The 23,167-nt window shown below is 55.8% G+C and overlaps 1 protein-coding gene across 2 annotated transcripts; it reads right to left on the reverse strand.

The window, feature by feature from the left end:
* Window positions 1-1,560: 1,560 nt before the first annotated feature.
* ASIC3 (acid sensing ion channel subunit 3) lies at window positions 1,561-23,051 on the reverse strand. Of its 2 annotated transcripts, XM_033165458.1 has the most exons (11): window positions 22,434-23,051; window positions 11,575-11,725; window positions 7,406-7,533; window positions 6,967-7,117; window positions 6,361-6,417; window positions 6,100-6,253; window positions 5,219-5,310; window positions 5,044-5,123; window positions 3,696-3,767; window positions 3,160-3,215; window positions 1,561-1,682 (listed from the first exon to the last, which is right to left on the reverse strand). In XM_033165458.1, exons 1-11 carry the CDS (start codon window positions 22,986-22,988, stop codon window positions 1,604-1,606), a joined length of 1,575 nt encoding a protein of 524 aa, XP_033021349.1. In that variant the 5' UTR covers window positions 22,989-23,051; the 3' UTR covers window positions 1,561-1,603. The 2 variants fall into 2 exon arrangements, with proteins under 2 accessions (XP_033021349.1, XP_033021350.1); XM_033165459.1 differs by lacking the exon at window positions 3,160-3,215.
* Between the last annotated feature and the right edge of the window lie 116 nt (window positions 23,052-23,167).

Consider the following 23,167-nt stretch of genomic DNA (forward strand, 5'->3'; position numbering starts at 1 on the left):
CTGGCCAGGGGGGCTCCCTCCCCTCCTTCACAGGGCCCCAGTGGAGGGGCAGCCAGAACAGGGGGCTGGCTGCATGTTCCCCCTGGGTTGGGGGGGGGGAGACTCTGCTTTGCCCCCTACCATGTCCAGTGTCACCCTTGGGTGTCAGGAGGGAGAAGGAAGCTCTGCCTGGAGGGGCTCAGGGCAGCGTTAATGGGGAGAGGGGAACATAAGAAAGGCTGTGCTGCATCAGGCCAGCGGCTCCTCAGGTCCAGCATCCTCTTCTTGCCTTGGCCAACTAAGCCTCAGAACCTAGGGGTCCAGATAGACTGCCCCTGGTCCTGCAGGTTCCACACAAACAGCAGAGTAGTCCCGAGTATGGGATCAGGCCAAAGGGGGCCCACCTGGTTCAGCCTCCTGCTCTCAGAAAGATCAAGTGCCTCTTCTGGGAAACCAGCAAGCAGGATTCGAACACAAGCCTTTGATTGCCGTCTCCTCCACCAACTTGGCTTCAAAAGCCGATGGAACAAATTCATGGAGGAGGTGGTGGTTATGGACGACTACTAGCCACTATAATAATAATAATAATAATAATAATAACAATAATAATAATAATTCCACCCTTCACTTCTCTTGTGTCACGTGGATTCACCTTCCTTGGAGGTTTTTCAGCAGAGGTCAGGTGTCCGTCTGTCCAGGATTCTTCAGCTGAGATTCCTTCCTTGCAGGGGGTTGGACTAGATGTCCCTTGGGGGTCCCTTCCGACTGCAATTCGATTCACTTTGCCTTTTCTCTCAGCTAACCCCCTGCAGCTGACAGACTGACCCCCAACTCCCCCCCATGCCCAATTTCCCCTGTTCACACACACACCACACCCCCAGAGCGCAACACAAGACACAGAGCGGCTCCCCCCCCCCCCGCCCCCCGGTTTGACGCAGCAAGTTGGCATAGCCAAGAGGCTCTTTAATGGTACACAGGGCAAAAAGGGTGGGGTGGGGTTGGGGGTCACGACAGAGGTACACGGGGGGGTCGGGGAGGGTCTCAGCAGCGTAGGATGGGGGGGCAGCAAGCACAGACGACACTCAGACACAGATACAGGAGCCGACGGACAGACAGGTGTTCATGCAGGTGAGCCATCCCTGACCTAGAGATTCCCTCCTCCAGCGCCCACCTGGCTGGGGGGGGGGGAGACCGCAGGGTCTTTTCTGCATGGCCCCCTACAAATAACCACATCCTGCAGAGCGTCCAATCCGGGATTCTTTTAATGCTACTTCGCATCGTTTCACCCCACCCCACCCCCAGGTCGGAAGAGCCACCCACCCACCCCACCCGCCTGGGTCAAGCCCTTCTATTTGGGTTTGGGAGACTTGGGGGGGGGAGAGCAGGTTCCCTCTGGCTGCCGTCCTCTTGGTCTCCTCTGCAGAAAGGAAGGAGGAGGAAAAGGCGTGTGCGTTGTCGGGGGTGCCCCCCCACAGAAAATGCCAGGCTGCCCCACTCCCCACTGGGTCCTGCAGGAGGTGACGCCTGGTCCATTTCGCCGGGAGCAGAGGAGAGAGAAGGAGGCGCAGGTTTCTTTTGGGGGGGGGGGTCCCCTTCCTTCAGCAGGCGAATTCCTCAAAGTTGCCTAGAGTCGGGTGACGAGGTAGCATGTTCGGGGTGTATCCAACACTGTCCGAGTGACTGCACAGCGTGTGGCAGGTGCTCTGGGGGGAGGCAGAGAGATGGGGGGGTCAGTGAGCAGCAGCTGGGGGGCAAGGCTACTGTCGTCCCCGTCCCCCCAGTTGGCCCAGCCCTCCCCGAGGCAGGGAGCCGAGCTGCTTCCGGAGCCCCCCTGAGGCTTTGGGGTGGTGTGGAGCGATGCAATGGAAGCCCCCTCCCCCATGAAGAACGTCCACGCAGGTGAGATGGAGATGGAGGCTAGAACCACCACCCCCAAGACAGGGGAAAGGGGGCTGGGATGATGGAGCACCCCCAGGTAACCATTTCCTGGCCAGGCCCAGAAGGGATGGCGGCTGAGGGAGGTGGACAGACAGGGAGGGGGGCCAAGGCTGCAATTTTTCCTTCCTGGCTCCCAGGGCAGGGGGAGATCACCCCCCACAGAGGCAGCTTTGCATGCCCCCTGCTTGCCTGTAGACCGAGAAAGGGGTCAAGGCTTGGGTGTGGGTCCAGAAAAGGGAGACCCCCCCCCCAAAAAAAACCCATGCCCTGCGCCTGCTCTAAGCAGCTTCTGCCACCCAAGAACCCCTTGCCAAAAACCCCTTTGGCACTGAATGGCCCAATCTGTGCACTGGGGCAGGGGGAGGGAGCTGCCCCCCTATCACAGGTATTTTGCTCCAGTATGTGGAAGTTCTACAATGACTAATAAACTCAGGGAAAGGGGGGGCATGACTCAGTGGCCCCTTGGGGGAGTCTGCAGTTCATGCAGCCCCACTGTTGGAGGGAAGAGGGAGGCCCTGCCTGGGAGGGAGGAGAGCCCTGAAGGTGGATCAGGCCCGTGGCTCCTCTGGCCCAGCATCCTCTCCTCACAGATGCCCATCAGGGGAAACGCAAAAGCAGGATTAGAGCTGAAGATCCATTCTGCCCATGGTATCCTGCATCTGGTATTCAGAAGCACCCCCTGGCAGCCTTCTCGGGAATCTGCCCAATCCTCTTTTAAAGCCATCTGGGGGGTGGGGGTGGCCATCCCTGCCTCCTGTGGCAGGGAGTTCCAGAGTTTAACTGCACTGCATGAAGAAATCCTGTCCTTTAGCCTGTCCTAAACCGTTCAGCTTCAAGGGACGGCAATGAGTTATCGACAATGAGAGAGGGAGGAAATTGTTTCTCTGTCTGCAAACCTAGGTGCCCTTTGCCAGATCAGACCAGCTCAATACTGCCTGCTCTGGCTGGCAGCAGCAGCTCTCCAGCATTGCAGTGTGAGTGTGTGCAGGAGGCAAGGTGGACCCTCCCTGGTGAAGCTGCCCCCTCCCTGCTTTTCTCTTAGATGCATTTCCTTAAAATACGCTCCGACTGGAGGGCACTCCAGGGGTCATCCAGTCCAACCCACTGCAATGCAGAAATCAAATCCACTTTATGGACCTGGGCAGCCAGATTCTGGCCGCAGCCTCTCCTGGCTGCCAGGAAAACGGGGGGTGGGTGGGGGGGGTGTGATTCAGCAGCGGGACCCTGAAAGGGATCCTCTACCTGAGAGGGCGAGGAGGCAGCTGGGTGCCTGGGCTGCGGGGGAGGTCCGCGTGCTCCTGGCGCAGGTGAGATGCCAAATGGAGAGGGGGGGAGGGAGATGACGGAGACAGGGTGGGGAGGCACAAAGAAAGGGGCAGGGAGGGGGGCAGAAAGAACAATGAAGCAACACTCAAGGCAAATGGTCCCAATGGGGGTGGGGGGGGCAGCTGGACCAGCGGGAGAAGATGAAGCCGGTGGAGAGGGAAGGCATCCCTGAGCATGCGCAGAGAGCTTTTCCATCCCTCCACAGTTGGGTGGGGGGCCATGCACCATACCAACAAGCCCCTCCCCATTTGGGAAACGCCCAGATTGGGGGGGGGAATATGATTTTATTCCTCAGGCCGCCCCCTCCCCAGCTACCACCCGCCCCCCTTTGGGCTCTCCAAGGGAGAGATGTATGTGTTGGGGGGGGTCCTTTAGGCAATCTTGGTTCACAAGGGCCTGAGCCCAGGGGACTCGGGGGGGGGGGAAGTGGGGGGGGGGCTTTGCCACTTTACCAGGTTGTCGCTGTTGCTGCGATCCGCCTGCTTCCTCGCCTGGTAATAGCTGAGAAGTTTGTCCCGCAACACCTGCCAGGCAGCAGAGGGGGGGGGGGAGGCAGAGAGTGGGGGCCCCTGGCTGGCTGGAGGGGTGCTGAGGACCTAAGAGCCTCCTGGATCCGGCCAACGGCTCATCTGGTCCAGCCTCCCGTCCTCACAACGGCCAACCAGGCGCCCATTATGGGAAACCAGCGAGCAAGATTCGAACACAAGCCAACCTCTCCCCTCCTGGGGTTTCCAGCAACTGGGATTGGGAAGCATCTCCTGCCTCCGACTCTGGAGACAGCGCAGAGCCCTCCTGGCCAGGGGGGGGCCATCCACAGCCGCCTTCTCCCCCTCCATGCCCTTATCTAATCCTCCATGGACTCCTGCGCCAGGGAGTTCCACAGTTTAACTTCCTTTTATCCTTCCCAAACCTTCACTGGGTGTCCATGCATTCTAGCATGAGAGAAAAACCTCTGTCCATAATGCATGACTTTATAAACTTCTAGTTACAGGCAGGTAGCCGTGTTGGTCTGCCGTAGTCCAAATAAAATAAGAAAATTCCTTCCAGTAGCACCTTAGAGACCAGCTGAGTTTGTTGTTGGTATGAGCTTTCATGTGCATGCACACTAGGTAAGTCTCTGAAGGTATCTGGAAAAGTGTCCATGCACACGAAAGCTTATACCAATAACAAACTTAACCGTATTTTTTGCTCCGTAAGACACACTTTTTCCCTCCTAAAAAGAAAGGGGAAATGTCTGTGTGTCTTAAGGAGTGAAGGCGCTGGGCGGCAGCAGGATCCCTCGGCCGCAGTCGTGAGCGGAGGGATGCCTCTGCCGCTGGACCCAGGGCGTTCCCTTCTCCCCGGCTGGCTTTAAAGCAAGCGGGGGGGGGAGCCGCTAGAGCCGTGCACAGCGCCAGGGCGGCTCTCCCCCCTGCATTAAAGCCAGCTGGGGAGAAGGGGCGGACCGTGGCATCCTCCTCCGCCGCCAGCGTTACTTGAAGACACTACTTGAAGGGACACCCCCTCCAAAAAGGTGACCCCCCCAATCCTCCCTCATAATTTTTTTCCCTTCTTTTCCTCCCTCTGAAAACTATTGTGGTCTCATGGTCAGGTGCGTCTTATGGAGCGAAAAATACGGTGGTTGGTCTCGTAAGGTGCTACTGGAAGGATTTTTTGTTTTATTTTATAAACTTCTATCCCGTATTGCCTTTTCTCCAACAGAAAAAGTCCCAAACTCTGCACGATTTAACCCGAATCCTCCTGAGCAGCCGCAGAGTGCCTCCCCCCCCCCCGGCAATGTCCCTTCCAGACCCCGCTCACCTCGTACAGGTAGTCAAAGATTTCCAGGATGGTGAGGAGGCTGGCGCCAATGAAGAGCCCCATCTGGCCCCCAATGTCCCCTGGGGGGAGGCAAAGAAAGAAAGGAAGGTCACTCTGACCCCCACCCACCCCTAACTCCCCCCTCCCCCCTCCCTCCCTGAGGCCCCTCGCTCACCCAGCAGCCCAGCCACTTCGTAGGCCTTCTTCTGCTCGATGGTCTCGTAGTTCAGCGCTTCGAAGAAGATGTCCAGCACCAGAAGATTCTCCCTGAGCACCAGATTGGGGGGGGGGGGTCAGGAGACGCAGGCAAGGGGGAGGCCTGGGCTTGGCCAGCCTCCATGGAGCCCCCCCCCAAAAAGCCCTTGGGAAGCGCTCAGGCAGGGCTGGGAGGGGACACCTTCGGGGTAGACTGCCCCTGCACATGGGGTCCCCATTTGGCTGCCATTCATTAGGGGGCGGGTTGCGTGGAACTGGAAATGTCAATATTGCCCAGATGGTGGGAGAGTGTTTCAGCCTCGATGCCAAAGGTTTTGATGGTTCTGATTCTACATTTATATAAAAAAGGACCAGCTAAAGCAGCTCTTTGCCAGAGGTGTCATAAGGACAAAGCCTCTATAGGCATAGATTTTGGGCAAATATATTGATATTTGGAACAAGTTGATGCGGAACAAAGGGGGTTATTAGCAACCACATATAGAGTACGATAATATCACTTATGTTCCTTTTAACCAGGCCTTTGCTTGACCAGATCAACATCTCATACCCTTTTAAAATGTGGCTCTTGGGGGGGGGATATTATCTGGTTATTGCTTCCATTTTTATTTTATATACTGTGATCTTTTTACGTGAACCGCCCTGAGACCCGCAGGTATAGGACGGTATATAAATTCAATTAGTAATAATAATGAATACCACATTTATAAATGAAAATCTTTCAACAAAGCACCAAGAGAGAGAAAGAAGGGGTCTGATGAGGATGCAACTGGGGGCATCTTCCTGGAGAGGGGCCAGCCGTAGAGGGGGCCCTGCGTGCCCAATGGGGGGCCCTCTACTCACGCGATGTACTGCTCGCTGCGGTTGTACTTCTTGGCCAGGTACTTGGCCGAGGCCTTGCTGGGGATCTTGACCACGGAGAGCTCCTTGCCGTAGCGCACCGTCTCGCAGGGGGTCTGGCAGGAGCAGAACTCATTGTCCTTCTCCACCAGGAAGTCTGGGGGGGGGAAGATGGGGCAGGTCAGGCCTGGCCGGAGAGGGACAGGAGTCTCTCTCCAGCCCCCCCCCCCCAATCCAGGGGTCCGGAGGGGGGTCCATGCTTACCCAGGGCCGGGTCGGCACACTCCTTGTACTGCTCCGGGGTGCAGAGATTGGCGTTACCTGGGCACGAGGAACAGAGGTTGAGGCAACGGAGGCAAGGCGGGCAGCAGAGCACCCTGTGAGGGTGCTAGTCATTCGAGGTGCCCTGTAGGGTCGGCACCTGGGCCAATCAATGCCAAGGGCCTTTGGGAGGGTCTCCTTGAACCCCTGCCACCCCCCCCAAAGTGCAGCGGGCGTTGCCAGGGCCAATGGGGTGTGTGTCCCATTGCATGATGATGTCTGGGGTCCCTTCCAATTCTACCAGTTTACAATTCATTGGAGGTTTCGAAATGGAGGTCAGGTGGCCATCTGTCTGGGATTCCTTAGCTGTGATTCCCCAATTGCACGGGGTTGCCCTAGATGCCCTCTGGGGGTCCCTTCCAGCTCTACAATTCTTGGAGATGCCAGAATGGCGTTGTGTAGCAAAGGCATGCAATGACAGGTCAACGTGAGTGTGCGGACCCCAGGAGCCTGCTCGGGGGCCACAGCCTCCCACGTCTCCAGCAGCCCAGATTTGACGCCTGTCCCCCCCCCCGTCCCCTGCTCTGAGCCCATCCCCCTGCCCCCGACCTGGCATGTGCACCATGCGGCAATTGCAGTTCTCGGCCAGGTAGCGCGTCTCGCAGTCAATGCGGCAGGCAGCCATGCTGTAGTTGGCAAAGAAGGCCGACTCCACGGGGTTCGATTTGCAGTCGCCCCACGGCGGGGGGAGGTAGAAGATCTGCGGAAGAAGCGGGGAAGAGGGGGGTCAGCCCATGTCTCCCCACCCAGGCAGCCCAGGGGTTGGCCGACCCCCCCAGAATCTCAGGACCTCTGGGGTTCTGGTGTCTGTCGTCACCCCAAGACCAAGCCCCCATCTCTGCCCCACAGATGTACTGCCGGGCAGCGCTGGGTGCATTCCAGGAGAAATCCCATAGAAGACAGCTGGAAAGGCTGAGAGAGCCAGCCCTGGGAGTGGGCAGGGGGATGGCGCTGCCCAGAAAGCCCGGCCAGCAAGAGGGGCACATACCCTTTGCTGCTGGCAGGAGACGAAGGTCTGGAAGCCGGGGGCCACGCCAAAGCCCAGCTGGTCGACGGAAGGGGGCTCATTCTGACTGTGGATCTGCACCTTCACCCCAGCTTCGTAGGAGGTCTCGTCTGCAACACAAACACAAGCGCATTGGGGAGAAGGAAAGGGCCGGATCCTGAGCACGGGGACTGATGCTGCTGGGTGTGGAAGGAAGCAGGCGGGCAAATGAGATGGAGGGAAGCACATCGTCTTGTGAACCAGCCTGAGATCTGCAGGTGTGGGGAAGCAAATTTATTTTTTTTTTATAAGATTTTTATTATTTTCCAATAAAACAAGAGAAAAACATAACATAACATAAACACCAACATTAACACAATAAAAAACACATTACATAAACACAATCGACAAAGAAAACAATTAAAACAAAACCAAAACCAATACATACCTAAACTGGAACACCAATCTATCTCTTACTACTTAACAAAATCTAGTTTCTGATCTTCTAAAGGGACCTCCCCCGCTTTCCCTCCTCTGCCTTCAATACTAATATACTTTGGTAACATCCATTTTTAACATTACAATTCATTATCCAACCTTTTGTAATATCATAAAAACTTAACATCTTATAGTATCATGAAATAATTCTTAAATCAATCTTATACTTCTTTTCACTTGAGCTGCTGCTATTAATCGGTTACATATCTCTTCACTAATTCAAAATTCCCAAAATCGTAACATCAAAATCTTAAAACTTAACATCAAAATCCTAAAATCTTAACACACTATCTTCAGGGTACCATAAATCCATCCTAATTCAATTTTTATCATTTTCACCCTATTCCCCTTCTCACCATTTTTCTGCTCTCTCCCATGCCCCCCCACCATTCATCTTTACATTCCCCTCTGTTGTCCTTGTTCAGTATCATCTTAAAATTTATAAATCTCCTCCTTGGGCGCCTCAAGAGGCACCAGCTCTCCTCTCCCAGCAACTCCATTGTGGGGAAGCAAATTTAATAGTTAACGTGCGGAACTCCCTTCCACAGGAGGCACTGGTGACCAACAACATGGATTAAAAGAGTTTTAGGGAAAGTCATGGAGGAGGAGGAGGAGGAGGAGGAGGAGAAGCCAACTGGGGGCCACTAGCCATCATGGCTACAATCTGCCTCCGCGGTCGAAGGAAGGAGTGCTTTTGAATTCCATTTGCTGGAAGCCACAGGAGAAGAAAGGGCTCTTGGGCTCAGGTCCTGATCCAGCAGGATCTCCTTCTGTTCTTGCCTTCCTCCTGGGCTCTGTGCTACCCCTGCTCTGCTTTCTCTAAGACAACCGGCCACCCGAATCTGCTCCAGCCCCACTGAACTCTGCCCTAAGCAGGGGGTCAAAGAAGAATAGAATTGCAGAGCTGGGACCCCAAGGGCCATCTAGTCCAGCCCCCTGCAATGCTGGAATCTCAGTTCAAGCATCCAGGACAGCTGGCCACCCAACCTCTGCTTAAAAACCTCCAAGGAAGGAGAGTTCACCACCTCCTTCAGGAGACCAGTCCACTGTCCAGCAGCTCTGCCTCTCAGAAGGTTTTCCTGTGTGTTTAGTTGGAAACTCCTTTCATTCTTGTAACTTGAAGCCAAGGGTTCGAGTCCTTCGCTCTGGAGCAGGAGAAAACAAACTTCCTCCACCTTCCATGTCACAGCCCTGGAGATATCTGAAGGCGGCTCTCATTTCTCCTCTCAGTCTGGAGATATGGGCACAGCAAATAGCCTGAGAAAGTATTACTTTGAATCAGCGCCTTTCTCTCAATGGAAGGGCCGATTTATCAATGAACAATACTTCATTCGGATATGATTCTAAAATGCGAATCAAACAAATATTTTGAACGAAACAGGCTGTGGTTCTCCTCTGGGAGACCCTCTCAAGTCTAGCAGGAGATTCCTGATGTTTGACAAGTATCTGTTGAATGGCCCGGCAGACCCGCCCAGAGGGCATCTTCTGCCTATGAATGGGGAGCTCTGTGACAATGGATTCTGGAGGTGAGGCATTCACCATTTCAAAAGGATGTCTCAGTCTGGCCAGGAAGGGTTGTTCTCAGGTATTGCCAGGCATCTGGATTGTAAAGGTAAAGGTATAGGGACCCCTGACCATTAGGTCCAGTCGCAGAGGACTCTGGGGTTGCGGCGCTCATCTCGCTTTACTGGCCGAGGGAGCCGGCGTCCAGCTTCCAGGTCATGTGGCCGGCATGACTAAGCCGCTTCTGGCGAACCAGAGCTGCGCATGGAAACGCCCTTTACCTTCCCGCCGGAGCAGTACCTATTTATCTACTTGCACTTTCACGTGCTTTAGAACTGCTAGGTGGGCAGGAGCAGGGACCGAGAAACGGGAGCTCAACCGACCCCAGGGATTCGAACCGCCGACCTTCTGAACAGCAAGCCCTAGGCTCAGTGGTTTAACCCACAGCACCACCCGAGTGACAGACTTGTAAATATGATGGAGAAACAGGAACACTGAGCATAACCACCATTTACGTTTGCTTCTTTTGGGTGAGGACTCTGGTCATGGGTTCAAGAGCCCCACATTGGGTGAAAGATTCCTGCATTACAGGAGGTTGGACCAACTCTACGATTCAATGATCTTGGGTGGTCTTTCTCTTACAGTTTCTGAAGTTTTAAAAGCTGCCGAGCACAATGTTCAAGGCTCCACACCTCCTTGGAAGGGGGGGGGACCCTTTTGCAAGAGACCAATAAAGGTCAGTAGCTTGCCTTGCTTCCTTGGTGTCGCCTCCATTTGTACCCCTGACCGATAGCAGACCTCAAGGGGTCCCTTGGTGAGGAGTTGGGCAGCTGTAAATGCCTACCTCCAATTTTTTCTTATACAGTAACAATAATAAAGGCAATATGGGAGTTTAGGAGCAGAAAGAGGAAGAAGGAAAGGGGGTCCCCTTCTGGGCAGCCTGGAAGCTTCAGAAGGCTGAGAGAGCCCAACACCCCCAAACCCCACAGAGGGGGCAGAGGAGAATTCAGCCGGGCCTGGGATACTGCTGCTGCTGCAGGATGAGCCCCCCTGGCCAGGAAGGAGCAGATCCTGAGTAACTCTGAGTGGCTCTGAGGTCCCCAGGAATTTCTCCTGTGGGGAGATCTGCACTCAAAATGACAATTCAGTTAGCTATATAATCATAAGAAGAAGTGTGCATGCACACAAAGGCTCATACCAAGAACAAACTGAGTTGGTCTCTAAGGTGCTACTGGAAGGATTTTTTTTATTTTTTGGACTATGGCAGACCAACACGGCTACCTACCTGTAACTGGAGCATAAGAAAGGGTTAAGACTCTTAGACAGGGGTAGGCAACCTAAGGCCCAGGGGCCGGATGCGGCCCAATCGCCTTCTCAATCCGGCCTGCGGACGGTCCGGGAATCAGCGTGTTTTTACATGAGAATGTGTCCTTTTATTTAACATGCATCTCTGGATTATTTGTGAGGCATAGGAATTCGTTCATCCCCCCTCAAATAAATATAGTCTGTCCCACCACATGGTTTGAGGGACGGTGGCCCGGCCCACAGCTGAGAAAGGTTGCTAACCCCTGATCTTAGAGTTCCCGTATTGCCAGAGAAGACAGATCTATATCCCCTACACCCCGTGGCAGGAAACAGGACAGAAGATTTTAATTTTTCCTCCTTCCTCCTTGCCTCAGTGTCTCTCTTCCTTCTGATGCCAGCAACTGAACTGAACTGAATACATGCCTTGGCTTTGCTCAGAGCTCAGACTCCCTTTTGAAAACAATTTTTGTATTTTGTAACTTAAGACATATTTTTACCTGCATACTGTTTTGATGCATTTGCTTATCTTACAAAAATGTGTTTTGCTCTTAGCAATGGGGACAAAGAGGGGGAAGGTTAGCAGACCTCAAATAAATGGACAAAAAGCTATATTTGACTAATTTGACTAATTCCTAGCTTCCAGTAAGCTGCAAAGCACCTAAGCAGTTTTACTCTGCTAAAAGGGCTTCACAGCCTGTTTACTCTCATATTTCTAACACACGTGCGGGACAGGAGATTTAAATTTTAATTGACAGATTTAATCTTCAATCCACCTCCATTGTCTCCTGGGGTCAAACAGGGCCCATCCCCAAGAAAGACCCCCCCCGTGCCCACCCCAAGCCCCCCTCCTCCGACCCCCCACTCACCCGTCTCTCCCCAGACAGGCAGGTACTCATCCTGCTGGATGTTCAGCATCAGTTCCAGACCATTTCCCGTTCCGCCTTTGACCGTCGTGAGGAGTTCGTGGCCGGGGGCCCCTGAGTTGAAAGTGTAGCACTTTCCCAACCGGGTGAAGATCTGCAGGAGGGGGGAGAAGGAAGGGGTGGCATGACTGAGGCACCCTCTGGGAGACACCGGGGTGGGCGGAGGAGGAAGGCGGAACAGAGGAAGCTGCCTTGCACCAAAGCCAGACCGTGGCTCCATCCACCTCAGTATTGCCTACACTGACTGGCAGCATTGACTCAACAGAGTCCCTGGCAGGTGATGCTCCCATCCCTGATTGAATCTTGAACCCAGGACCGTCTGCATGCAGAGCGGGTGCTGTGTGACTGAGCTGCATTCCTTTTTTTTAAAGCCAAGTTTATAGTCCTCAAGGTTCTAGATAAAGGGATGCGCTGAACAGCATAGAAACTGCCTTGGATTATTGGTCCAGCCAGCTCAGCGTGGTCTACTGCACGGACTGGCAGCAGCGGCTCTCCAGGGTTTCAGTCTCAGGGGTATCCTGGGAACTGAACCCGGGACCTTCCCCACTGAGCCTGGCTTCAGCTGAGCAGGAACCAAACCCACAGAGAGGAGCATTCCTATGGGGCCCAAAGGGCCTCAGAGACCCCTCCAGCTCCTCTATCTTGAACAGGAGGCACCCACCAAGACCCCCTACCCCCTTCTGGTTGCCCTGTGCCTTTCTGGTATGAAAGGTATCAAGGAGTCTGAGAGGGAGCATGGCCCCCCAACAACTCTGGTCACCCCTGACCGTTGGCCAGGCAGACTGCTCCCCCCACACACACACACAACACCAGCGGGGGCATCGCTGGCTGCCTAGCCCAGGGGTGGGGGAAGTGGGCAGGGAAAAGTTTTTCTCCCCCTCTCTGAAACTCGTGGACATTCCATGAAGCTGAATATTAGGAGATTCAGGACAGATAAAATACAGGATTTATTTGTGCAATGCAGAGTTAATCTGTGGAATTCCCTCCCCCAGGAGGCCGGGAAGGGGAAGGAAGTCATAGTCTGGCTCTCTCCTGCCTTGTTCAGACCACACCTGACAATACCGTGTCCAATTCCGGGCTCCACAACTTGGGAAAGATGTGGACAGACGAGGGCAACCAAGACGATCAAGGGTCTGCAAGCCAAGCCTTATGAGGAACGGTTGAAGGAGGCTGAGAGGCAACAGGAGAGCCATCTTCAAATACGGCTGTCACATGGAAGAGGGAACAAACTTGCTTTCTCCTGCTCTGGAAGGTAGGACTCGAACCCATGGCTTCAAGTTACAAGGAAGGAGATTCCGACTCAACATCAGGAAGAGCTGTTGGACAGGGGAACGGCCTCCCTTGGGAGGTTGTGGACTCTTCTTCCTTGGAGGGATGGCCATCTGTCGCCATGGATGCTTCAGCCGAGATTCCTGCCTTGCAGGGGGTGGACTAGATGACCCACGGGGTCCCTTCCAACTTCACAATTCTACGCTTCTCTGGCCACCAACTTGGACAGCTTTAAAAGAGGATTGTGCAAATTCATGTTCATTTGAAGGCTCCAAGCCAGAATGACTCTTCCCAGACAGCGATGCTTCTGAATCCCAGTTGCTGGAAACCCCAGGAGGGGAGAGCTGCTCTTGAGTTCGAATCCTGCTTGCTGGTTTCCCTTTGCGGCATCTGGTTGGCCACAGTGAGAACAGGAGGCTGGGCTGTGCATGGAAGTCAAGAGGAAGTGGGGGGGGGGAATCGATGACCCGGGGGGGGGCTGGACGACCTCAGAGTGTCCCTTCAACCCCCAGCCCCCTGCCAAGGTCGTGGAGCAGGGCCTTCCCGAATCTTGCGCAGGGCCGTTTCTGCGGCAAGAGAGCCTCCCCTCTGGCCCCCGCTGACCCAAACCGCACTGCCCCCCCCGTCCTCCATGCCATCGCCCGTCTCGGGTTCCGCTGACGCTGCTCCAGCCTCTCGCAGGAGACGTTGGTCGAAGTGGCAGGCCTGATGCAGCTCAGCACAGAGTAACAGAAGTGGCCTTGGGGACGAGGCAGGGCTGGGGGGGGGGGCAGAAGAGAAGCAGGAGGAGGAAGAGATTCTCTCTTGGCCGAAACAGAGGCAGCAGCTGGAGAGGAGTATGCCAGGAGGAAGGAAAGATGACCAGAGGGGGGGTGAGAAGTGGGAGGGGGCATCTCAGGGGTCTCCCTAGGCAAGGCCTGGCCCTCTGCCTCTGGGCGAGCCCCCCACCCCCAATGCCCAGCCCTAGACACAAACCTCTGGTGTGCATTAGAGACTGAGATCTCTTTCCTGAGAGAAAAGGGGGCGATGCTCATCTTTTCACCCAGAGGTGGGGGGTCTCCAGCTACGTGGCTTCATTAGTCCCCTCCCCAGGTGACCCCCCCTTGCCCTCTGCCATGCACATCAGCTGACACCCCACAGAAATGGACCCCAAAGAGCGGCTGCCATCCAAGTCCCGTCTTTTGAGGCCTGCTTTCGTTTTTCTCCCGGTCTCTGACATAGACTCATAGAGCGGTAAAACTGGAAGGAACCCCCAAGGGTCATCTAGCCCAACCCTGTGCAAGGCAGCCATCGCAGGTAAAGAATCTCTGACAGACGCAGAATCGCATGAGGGACACCCCAAGGGCATCCAGCTGAACCCCAATGCGGCTGTCATTAGGAGGCATGAAGCTGGGGGGGGGGTCCTGTGGGTGCCAAAATTGGGGTGGGGGGGGTTGGGGAGGGGCAGGCCCAGGAGAGGGAACTCACGGCGGTGAAGTTGTGCGGCCCGCACTCCCGGGTCCCGAAGCGGCACTCCAGCAGCATCTCCTCCAGGCTGTGCGCCGTGCGCTCCACAAACTCCTTCATGTCGAAGCGGGGGGTGGGGTAGAAGCCGAGCCCCCCCTCGTCAGACCTGCCCAGGGCCCTCAGGTACTCGGGGAAGGCGGGGGCCTCCACGCCCAGCAGCTCCTGGCCCACCCAGTGCAGGTCGTTGCGGGTCAGCCGGGAGCGGCGCACGCGGTTGAAGTTGCAGAGGGTGACGGCCGGGAAGAGCAGCAGGCGGCCCTCCTCCTCGTCCAGCAGGGTGACGTGGTGGTACTCCTGGTAGTACTGCACCCGCTCGCCCACCTGGTACAGGAAGATGCCCAGCGCCATCAGGACGGCGCCCGCCCAGGCCGCCCGGCGGGGGGTGAAGGGTCCCGGCAGGAAGACGTGGGCCACGCCGTGGAGGGTGCAGCTGCCGGCAAAGGCGGCAAAGTCCGAGGCTCTGGGGGCCGCCTCGTCCTCTCTGGGCTCCTGCATGGCCCTCGGCGGTCGGGAGCTGCGGGATTGTGTTTCAGGACCCGGAGGGAAGGTCTGGGCAGCAGAGGAGGAGGCGGCAGCTGAGCCCTGGCAAGTGAGGGAGGAGGAGGAGGCTGCTTGGCCCGGGGCCAGGGGGGCAGGCAGGCAGGCAGGGAGGGAGGGAGGGCCAAGAGCATCCGGGCACTGAGAGGGCAGGGCGGGGGCCAGGGAGCCTGGGTGGTAGGGGTGCTGCACTCAGGCCCCACGTGGAACCCTAGAACGGTAGAGCTGGAAGGGACCCCTGAGGATCTCCGACAGGTGGCCACCCAACCTCTGCGTAAAGACCTCCAAGGGAGGAGAGTACATTGGTTCCTGACAGGAACCCCCAAGGGAAGAAGGCTCATAGCCCAGGAAGTGGAGATTGGGGAGAAGACGGGGGGGGGGGAGGAGGAGGAGGAGTCAGAAGCTGAAGGGGGAACAGGGCAGGCGCTCTGGGCTGCACCCAACATTGTGGGTGCCCGGAGTATGTGTGTGACATCATGCGGACATGTGAAGTCATGTGCCACCACAGCTGGAGGGCCCGACAGAGCTCCCCACCACGGTGGGAAGGCCCCATGTAGCCACCCCTCCGAGCACCCACAGTAAAAAAATTGTGGGTGCCTCAACACTCCCAGAAATGGTGCCTATGTAACAGGGTCTAGTGAGCAGGGTCTAGAAGAGGCATGGCTCTCCCCCCCCCCCCGGGCAACAAGCTCAAGGTCTCCCAGGACCAGGAGCGGGATGAAGAGGGTGGAACAGAGACAGACCGGGCATCCGAGTCTCAGGTTGCTTGGAAAGGACTGGGGATGGGGAGGAGACTCTGAAGGGAAGGAAGGCCTCAGTCCTCCTGAGTGCCTCATTGGGGAAGATCTACCGGGAAGAGTTCCTGGGATCACGAGGCCTGTGCTGCTTTGCCTCGGAATAAAGAGTTTCAATAAACAGAAGTCTAGTGTCTGGATCAAGGGAAATAATAGACCCACTCTTGTCTGCCTTGATCAGATCACACCTGACAATACTGTGTCCCATCTGGGCACTACAATTGAAGGAGGATGTTGACAAGCTGGAAGGTGAGCCGAGGAGGGAGACCAAGCGGATCAAGGGTTTGGAAGTCAAGCCCTATGAGGAGCAGTTGAAGGAGCTGGGGATGTTTAGCCCGGAAAAGATGAGGCTGTGAGGAGATAGGAGAGCCATCTTCAAATATCTACAGGGCTGTCACATGGAAGAGGGAGCAAGCTGGTTTCCTCCTGCTCTGGGGGGTAGGACTCGAACCCATGGATTCAAGTTGCAAGAAAGGAGATTCCGACTAACCATTCAAAAAACCTTTCTGACAGTCAGAGCTGTTTGACAGTGAAACAAAAGGCGATGAACTCTCCTTCCTTGGCGGTTTTTAAGCAGAGGTTGGGTGGCCTCTGTCAGGGATGCTTTTGTTGACTTTGGGTCCCTTCCAACTCTATGATTTGACAAGATGACTTCACGGACACCACGTGACGGGTTCTCGCTCCCCTGCTCCCAGCGGTTCCATTATAGCTCAGACCATCAGAAGGTTCCTCCCGATGTTGCGCCAGAGTCTGACCTTTGTGGCACCTGAAAGACTAAGGGCATAAGCTCCCCAAAGCAACCACCCCTGAGCCCATGCAACGCTCAGCACATGGCAGAATGAAGAACTGAGCATGTGCACTTAACTTGTTGTCTTTCACTCACTTCCTGCCTTGGCCCAGTCACCAACTTGCAGCCTAACCTCCTTCGCAGGGCTGTTGGGAAGATATAGGAGGTGTGAAATGGCTGCAAAAGGGAACTTGGTCCTTTTATCATAGTCATCAAATTGGGGTTCCTTTAACCAGGTTGGTGCATCTTTGTTCCATAATGGGTCATGACATATATATTATTTTTGCAATACTTCCCACCCCCCTCATGCAAATAAGTATGGGTTCAAAGTGAAACCTGTTGGTCGGGACTGCAACCAATCTTAATCTGGTCTGTTATTCCATGTTTTAGAACCCCAAAGTCCAGTTTAAAAAAAGGAAAATTGCTCCCACTTTCCAAAGGCAACTCAGTCAAAGAAAATTTTAAACCTACATTCAGCAATAAATTTCACTGGGCATTCTGCCACATTCTCTCTCTCACACTCACACACACACAAACACACACACATACACAAAAGCACACATGTTGTTGACAGTAAAAATGATGCACACAAGAGGAAGTCTGAGAGCTAAACAAAGGCTGAAGGGGGGGGGGATTTTCAAGGTGCAAATGACTCAGATTCTAAAATATTTAGGCTGCAGTGCTTACCACAACCCCATATACCTGGGGCTCTGGAAGTAAGCCTTGATGAATTCAATGGGACTTACTTCTGAGTAGGCACAACAGGAGTGCACTGTCAATCACTGTGAAAATGGCATTTCAGAAATATGGCTAGTGGGCGGTTGGTGAGAAAGACAAGGGAGGGTTTATGGGGGGGGGAGTAAAAGCTCTGCAAATCCATGGCTGGATTGCAGAGTCAGAATCTGCACACAAGATGGGGCCCCCCTGCCTCCTTCTCCTCCTCTTCCAAAGGACAAGGCAGGAAAGAGAGGCATCGCCACCCCACCTCTTCCCCCCTCCCCTCTGGGGCAAAGCTGGAAATCTGCTCCCCACCAGCACCAGCAACCAGGCAGGAGCCCCCCCCCCCGCTTCTCCTTCCCCTCTGTCCCCAGTAAAAATGCAAGCCGCCCCCAGCGCACAGGTGAGGGGGCAAGGCAAAGCCAGGGAGGAAGCCCCATCTCTCCTGTCTTTTTCTCCCCCCCCCCACGCCCCAGTTCAAGAGCCCTTCTGGACAGCAAAACATGTCGCCTGCCACCAATAGGTCTCGGTCCAGTATACCTGAAGGAGCGTCTCCACCCCCATCATTCTCCCCGGACACTGAGGTCCAGCACCGAGGGCCTTCTGGCGGTTCCCTCGCTGCAAGAAGCAAAGCTGCAGGGAACCAGGCAGAGGGCCTTCTCGGTGGTGGCGCCTGCCCTGTGGAACACCCTCCCGTCAGATGTCAAGGAAATAAACAACTATCTGACTTTTAGAAGACACCTGAAGGCAGCCCTGTTTAGGGAAGCTTTTAATGTTTAATAGACTATTGCATTTTAATATTTTGTTGGAAGCTGCACAGAGTGGCTGGGGAAGCCCAGGCAGATGGACGTGGTATGTATGTATGTATGTATAAATAAATAAATAAATAAATAAATATTATTATTATTATCTGCTGCCGTGTTCTGCCCCCAAACACCCTCCGCAAAGCCCACAAATGCAGAAAGCAGGATTGCCTCTGTGTGCTGCACCCACACCAACCCCAAACAGAAGGGGACAGGGGGGCTGCACAGACGGTGTGAGGGAGAGGGTCCCTTCTAACTCCTGGACCTGCTTTGCAGAAGAAGAGGAAGCCATCATGTCCTGGCTTCCTAGAAAATCTGCTCTCCAGTCAGGGGGGTGCCCTGCAGTTTGATGCCTAACTTTGCTTCCAGGTGGGCTGCAGACGGATGTTTTATTCATTTCATTTTTAAAAAAAGAAAGCTCAGGCTCTGGGGACTCAAGTCCTGGTGCCCTTGCTCCAGCTGCACCCTGGATGATTCAGCTTTGGGGAGGAGGCAAGGAGAGGCCTCCCAGGGACCCAAGGAGAGCCTGGCGGATCAAGTCAAGGGTCAATCTGGTCCAGCCGCTCAGCAGTTAGAGCACAGCCATCATGGTTCATAGCCACTGGTGGCCTTTTCCTCCTCCATGAATTTGCCTAACTCCCTTTAAAAGCCATTCAGGTTGGTGGCCATATCTGCCTCCTGCGGGAAGGAGTTCCACAGTTTAACTCATGAAGAAAGGCTCTCTTTTATCTGTAACAGAGTTCTAGGAGGTGGGAACGAGGCCAGCTTTTGCTTAAAAACATGCGAAAACAGCCAATAACGGTTAAGAGTACCAGACAAGACCTGGAAGAAACCAGGGTTTAAATGGCCACTCGACCATGAAGCAAGTGGCAGTGAGTGCCATAGCCGAGTCAGGTGCTTGTGGAGAAGGACTTCTTTTTAGAAGACAGCCCAGAAAGAGGCTGTTCCCCAGCTGCCTCCCTGGGAGGGCTACTCAGCAACTTTCCTACTCTGAAGTGGCAAAACTTGCCGGATTTATTCAAGGTAACAGAGTCTCAATCTGTCTGCAATGAATCCAGGCAGGCAGGCGGGCAGAGCGGAGGAGGGCAAAGCGAGGCTCTTGGGATGAAATGACTTAATTGTGCAGGGAGCTCATTTGCTGGGTGGCAGATTTATCCCCCCCCCCCCCGAGTCTGGAAGGATCAATAGGGCAGAAACACAGAGCTAATTGCAGCCAGTGTGGTGTTGTTTTTTTAAAAAAAGCAATGGGTGTTTGTGTGAGAGCGAACATTGGGGAAGGGATAGGAAGCAGCTCAGGGCGTCCCAAAACACCCCTGCAGAAATCAATAAATCGATGGCCTCTTCTGCACAGAAAAAAGGAAGGAAGAGCAGAAATGGGTGAGGGGGCCAGATGAGAACAGGAATGGCCCCTGATTTATCAGAAGGAGAGATCCAGAAGGGCAGGTGTTTCCTTCCTTCTTTTTTTGGCTAAGTAAAGAAACTGCCATGTGTGCACGTGTGTGTGTGTGTGTGTGTGTAAAACCACACTCCGGGCACCTTCCTTGGCAGGCTGCACCTCTCGTGAGATGCTCCCCCCACAATGTCTATCCAGCTGGAGCGTGCAGGACCCTTCCCCGCAGGCGACCCGGGGGGGGGGGGAGCAGCTGCTGCCCTGGCAACAAGCTCAGTTGCCTTGAAGATGGGTGAAGTCGCCATGGCAACGGATTGTCCCAGGAAGGAGTGGATGTTGTCAAGGCAACAGGTGCTTTGGAGGAACCGCCAAGTGAGCGCAGCAGGGGGGAGCCATGGGCAAACTGCAGAGGGCCCCCTGGCTGTGGGGCAGGAGACTCTGGGGCCTCCTCCACTGAGCCGACTGCCCAGGGCAGCACCTTGTGGGCGTCTTTTGATCTGTGCAATCCCAACGGAAGGAGAAACTTCTTTCAAGGCAAACTCAGGGCCCCCTGAGCCCCGCCAGCACCCAAAACACACACAAAAGCAGCTCTCTCCCCCTGCTCTTTGGCCTTCCACATACAGTCATCAGAGGTAGACTGCCTCTCGCCATGGAGGGTCCATTTCCAGCTGTTGTGGCCAATGGCAATTAATAAACCTGTTGCCCAAAAACCTGCAGCCCTGAGGTGGCCCCACTGAGGAATCTGCCTCTCCTGCCCCTATACTGGAGCCTCCCCAGTCCCAGACAGGCCGACACACCATAGGAGCCAAACCCTAGGGGCCAAGGTCCCTTCCGCCCCCCTAAAATATTGAAGGGGCCAGCCCCCCAAAAGTTAATGAGCCTTGTCATTCAAATGGGGTGCCTGCACTATGTCTTGTGACCAATTATACGGGGTGGGGCTTACCTGCCCCCCTATTTTATTCAAACTGGCACCCCTGCCCCCCACTGCACCCACTGTGGCCTTAGCAAGGCCCTGTCCATCCTCCTCACTCCTGCTCTCCCCATAGCTCAGCCGACTCCCCACTGCCGTGACCTCCTTGCGGTGTCCTCCCACCCGATCCCTTAGCTTCCTGGGCCTCTATGTGCCCCACCCCTGAGTTCTGCCCCCACCCACCTCTTTTGATCAACCAGCCTAGCATCCCTCACCTCCTTGTGGGTGGAATGGGGGGGGAGGCAGAGGATCACACTCCGCAGCTCCCCAGTGAGGAAACCCCATCAGGTATCCATTGAGACAAAGCAGCCCCCACAATCCCCCCCTGGGTGCAGATGTTTCTGCCCCTTATAGAGTAACCCCCATATGAGCCAACTCCTGGGGAGGCCGGGGGCCCACAACACTGATGGGCATTGCCATTCAAATGGGGTGTATATGTGCCATGCCTTGGAATCAATTATGTGGGGCAGAGCTTACCTGGGCTCCCCCAATATTTTATTCAAGCTGGCACCCCGTTTTGCACATTCAGAATCTGGGGAGGGGGGCCTGCTGGTTCATGAGGTGGGGCTTTTGCTCATGGCATGGGGTGGGGGCTGATCCCGCTCCACTGCAGGGAATGAGGAGATGGGCAACTGAGCCCCCCAGCCCCGGGGAATGGCTGGCTGTCTGTCTCTCCCCACCAGAAGACTCCCTTCCTCTCCTGGACAGCTGCTCCCTGCAGCACTCTAAGCAAGACGGGCCTCTCTGCTCTCCTGCTCCACCCCCCCCAGCTCCCCAACAAGCAGACCTGCCTCCTCTTGCTGCTGCTCTCAGGTGCCTCATTGTGCCAGGAGCAGAGGGTTGTGGCCGTGGCCCCCACTGCAGGGCTGTTGTGCTCCCTTTTCAGCTGGGGACCCCAAAGCTCCTGTCTCAAGAGGGGAAATAGAAGCCCAGCCCTCATTTGCTGCCCTCACTGTCTCCAAATAGCTTTGGTCCAGCTAAGTCAACTCTGAGCCCCCCCCCCAGACATCGTTTTCATTGCATTTGTGCTCAGGATGGTACAGGGGCAGGTAGATGCCACCCCCAATGCTGTTTGTGCCCAGGGCTGGTTTGCTAGAAGCTCTCAAGCCAGCTCTCTGTCTCAGGCTAACCAAATCCTATACCTCACCCCCCAATGAATGGGGCTGTTCATGCTGCCTTGCTAAATGCAGGCATCTTCCTGGGATGGGGCCACACCCTAGCAGAGATGGCCCCTCTCCCCCTGCCCTCCTCCGACACCCCACTTGGGATCCCACCTGGGTCCAGAAGAGCGAAACCTCTGATGGCACAGGGCAACCAAAGGCACAGGCAATGAGGGCCCTGGAGCAAGCGCCCAGCATGGAAGAGGAAGAGGAGGGAGGAGCGCAGGGTTTGGGGAATGCCGGCTGAGGTGGCGATTTGGCTCTCCAAATCCTGAGTTGTGCTGGAAGCCAGGACTCCTGGGTTCAAATCCTCCCTGGGCATGCATTCGCTGCTCTTTGCTGGACAAGCCCCTGCGCCCAGGGCTGAACCAAATTTAGCTGCCTGAGGTGAAGGGCAGGATGGCACCCCACCCTCCTCCACAGAGAGAAGCCAATCTGGGCTGACTGCTGCCCTGACCACATGCCGAATTCAGTCCCCCCCCCCCACAGGTTGCTGAGCCCAAAATTGAGAAGATCTATAATTGAGAACATCCATTTGGGCATCCCAAATTTTGGGCATGCTGAGGGTCCTGTATTATCAAATATTACCAAGTCTCCCCCTTCCTGACTTCAAACCCTGGGAAAAAGAGAGCGTCCTCCACCCACAAAAGGAGACTGGTGTCTCTCTCTCTTCCAGCAGGTGTGACTCCACCCCCCCCACCCCGTGGGAAACGCGCAAGCGGGACGAAAGCGCGGGAGCAGCGGCGTCCCCTCTGTGCCGGCGGGCCTGGCGCGCTCGCCCTCTCCTCTCCCTGCGGGCCAAAGTTGGCGGCGCCCCGGTGCCCTGCCCTCCCCGGACCCCGTCCCTCCGACCTGGGTCTGCCCCTCACCACGGTGAAGTTGCTGGCGCTGCAGTTGGCGCCTCGGAAGGTGCACTGCCAGAGCATCTCGGCCAGGTCGTGTCCGGTGCGGTTGTAGAAGTCGGCCATGTCGAAGGGGCGCGCCTTGAAGCCCCTGAAGTTGGCCCTGTCCCGCAGGGCCGCTAGGATCTCGGGGTCGCCCAGCTGGGCCACCTCGTGCCGCGCGTCGAGCAGGGCCAGCAGGTCGCCCACGTGGTAGAGGTCGTTGCGCGTGATCTTGGAGAAGCGGAACTCGTTGAGGTTGCACAGGGTGACGGCGGGGAAGGTGAGGTTGGGCGCGGCCACCTCGTCCAGTTTGGTGACATGCGGGTAGCTGAGGAAGTAGGCGACGCGCTCGGCGCACACCAGCGCCAGCAGCGCCAAGGAGCCCACGAAGGCGAGCGCCCACAGCAGGCGGCGAAAGGAGCGCGAGCCGTGCGCGACGATGTGGCTCAGCCCGTGCAGGGACGAGGCGCTCGCGAAGGCCTGCAGGTCGGGCAGGCGCTCCCCGCGGGCCATGCTGCCCCCGGGCACCTCCCTCATCATGGCATCTCCCGGAGGGGCCCCCTCGGCCGCGCAGCCCCACCTGCTGCTGCTGCTGCTCCTCAGGCGCGCACACCCCGCTACCACGCGGCGCGCTCCCCGCTGGCCCGGCGCCCGTGGCCTGTGCGCCCTGCGTGGCGCTGCCGGGGGGCTCTCTCCGGCGCAGCGCCCATTGCCGGGCT

Source organism: Lacerta agilis, chromosome 12 (assembly GCF_009819535.1).
Source record: "Lacerta agilis isolate rLacAgi1 chromosome 12, rLacAgi1.pri, whole genome shotgun sequence".
In the NCBI taxonomy this organism is placed as follows: Eukaryota; Metazoa; Chordata; class Lepidosauria; order Squamata; family Lacertidae; genus Lacerta; species Lacerta agilis.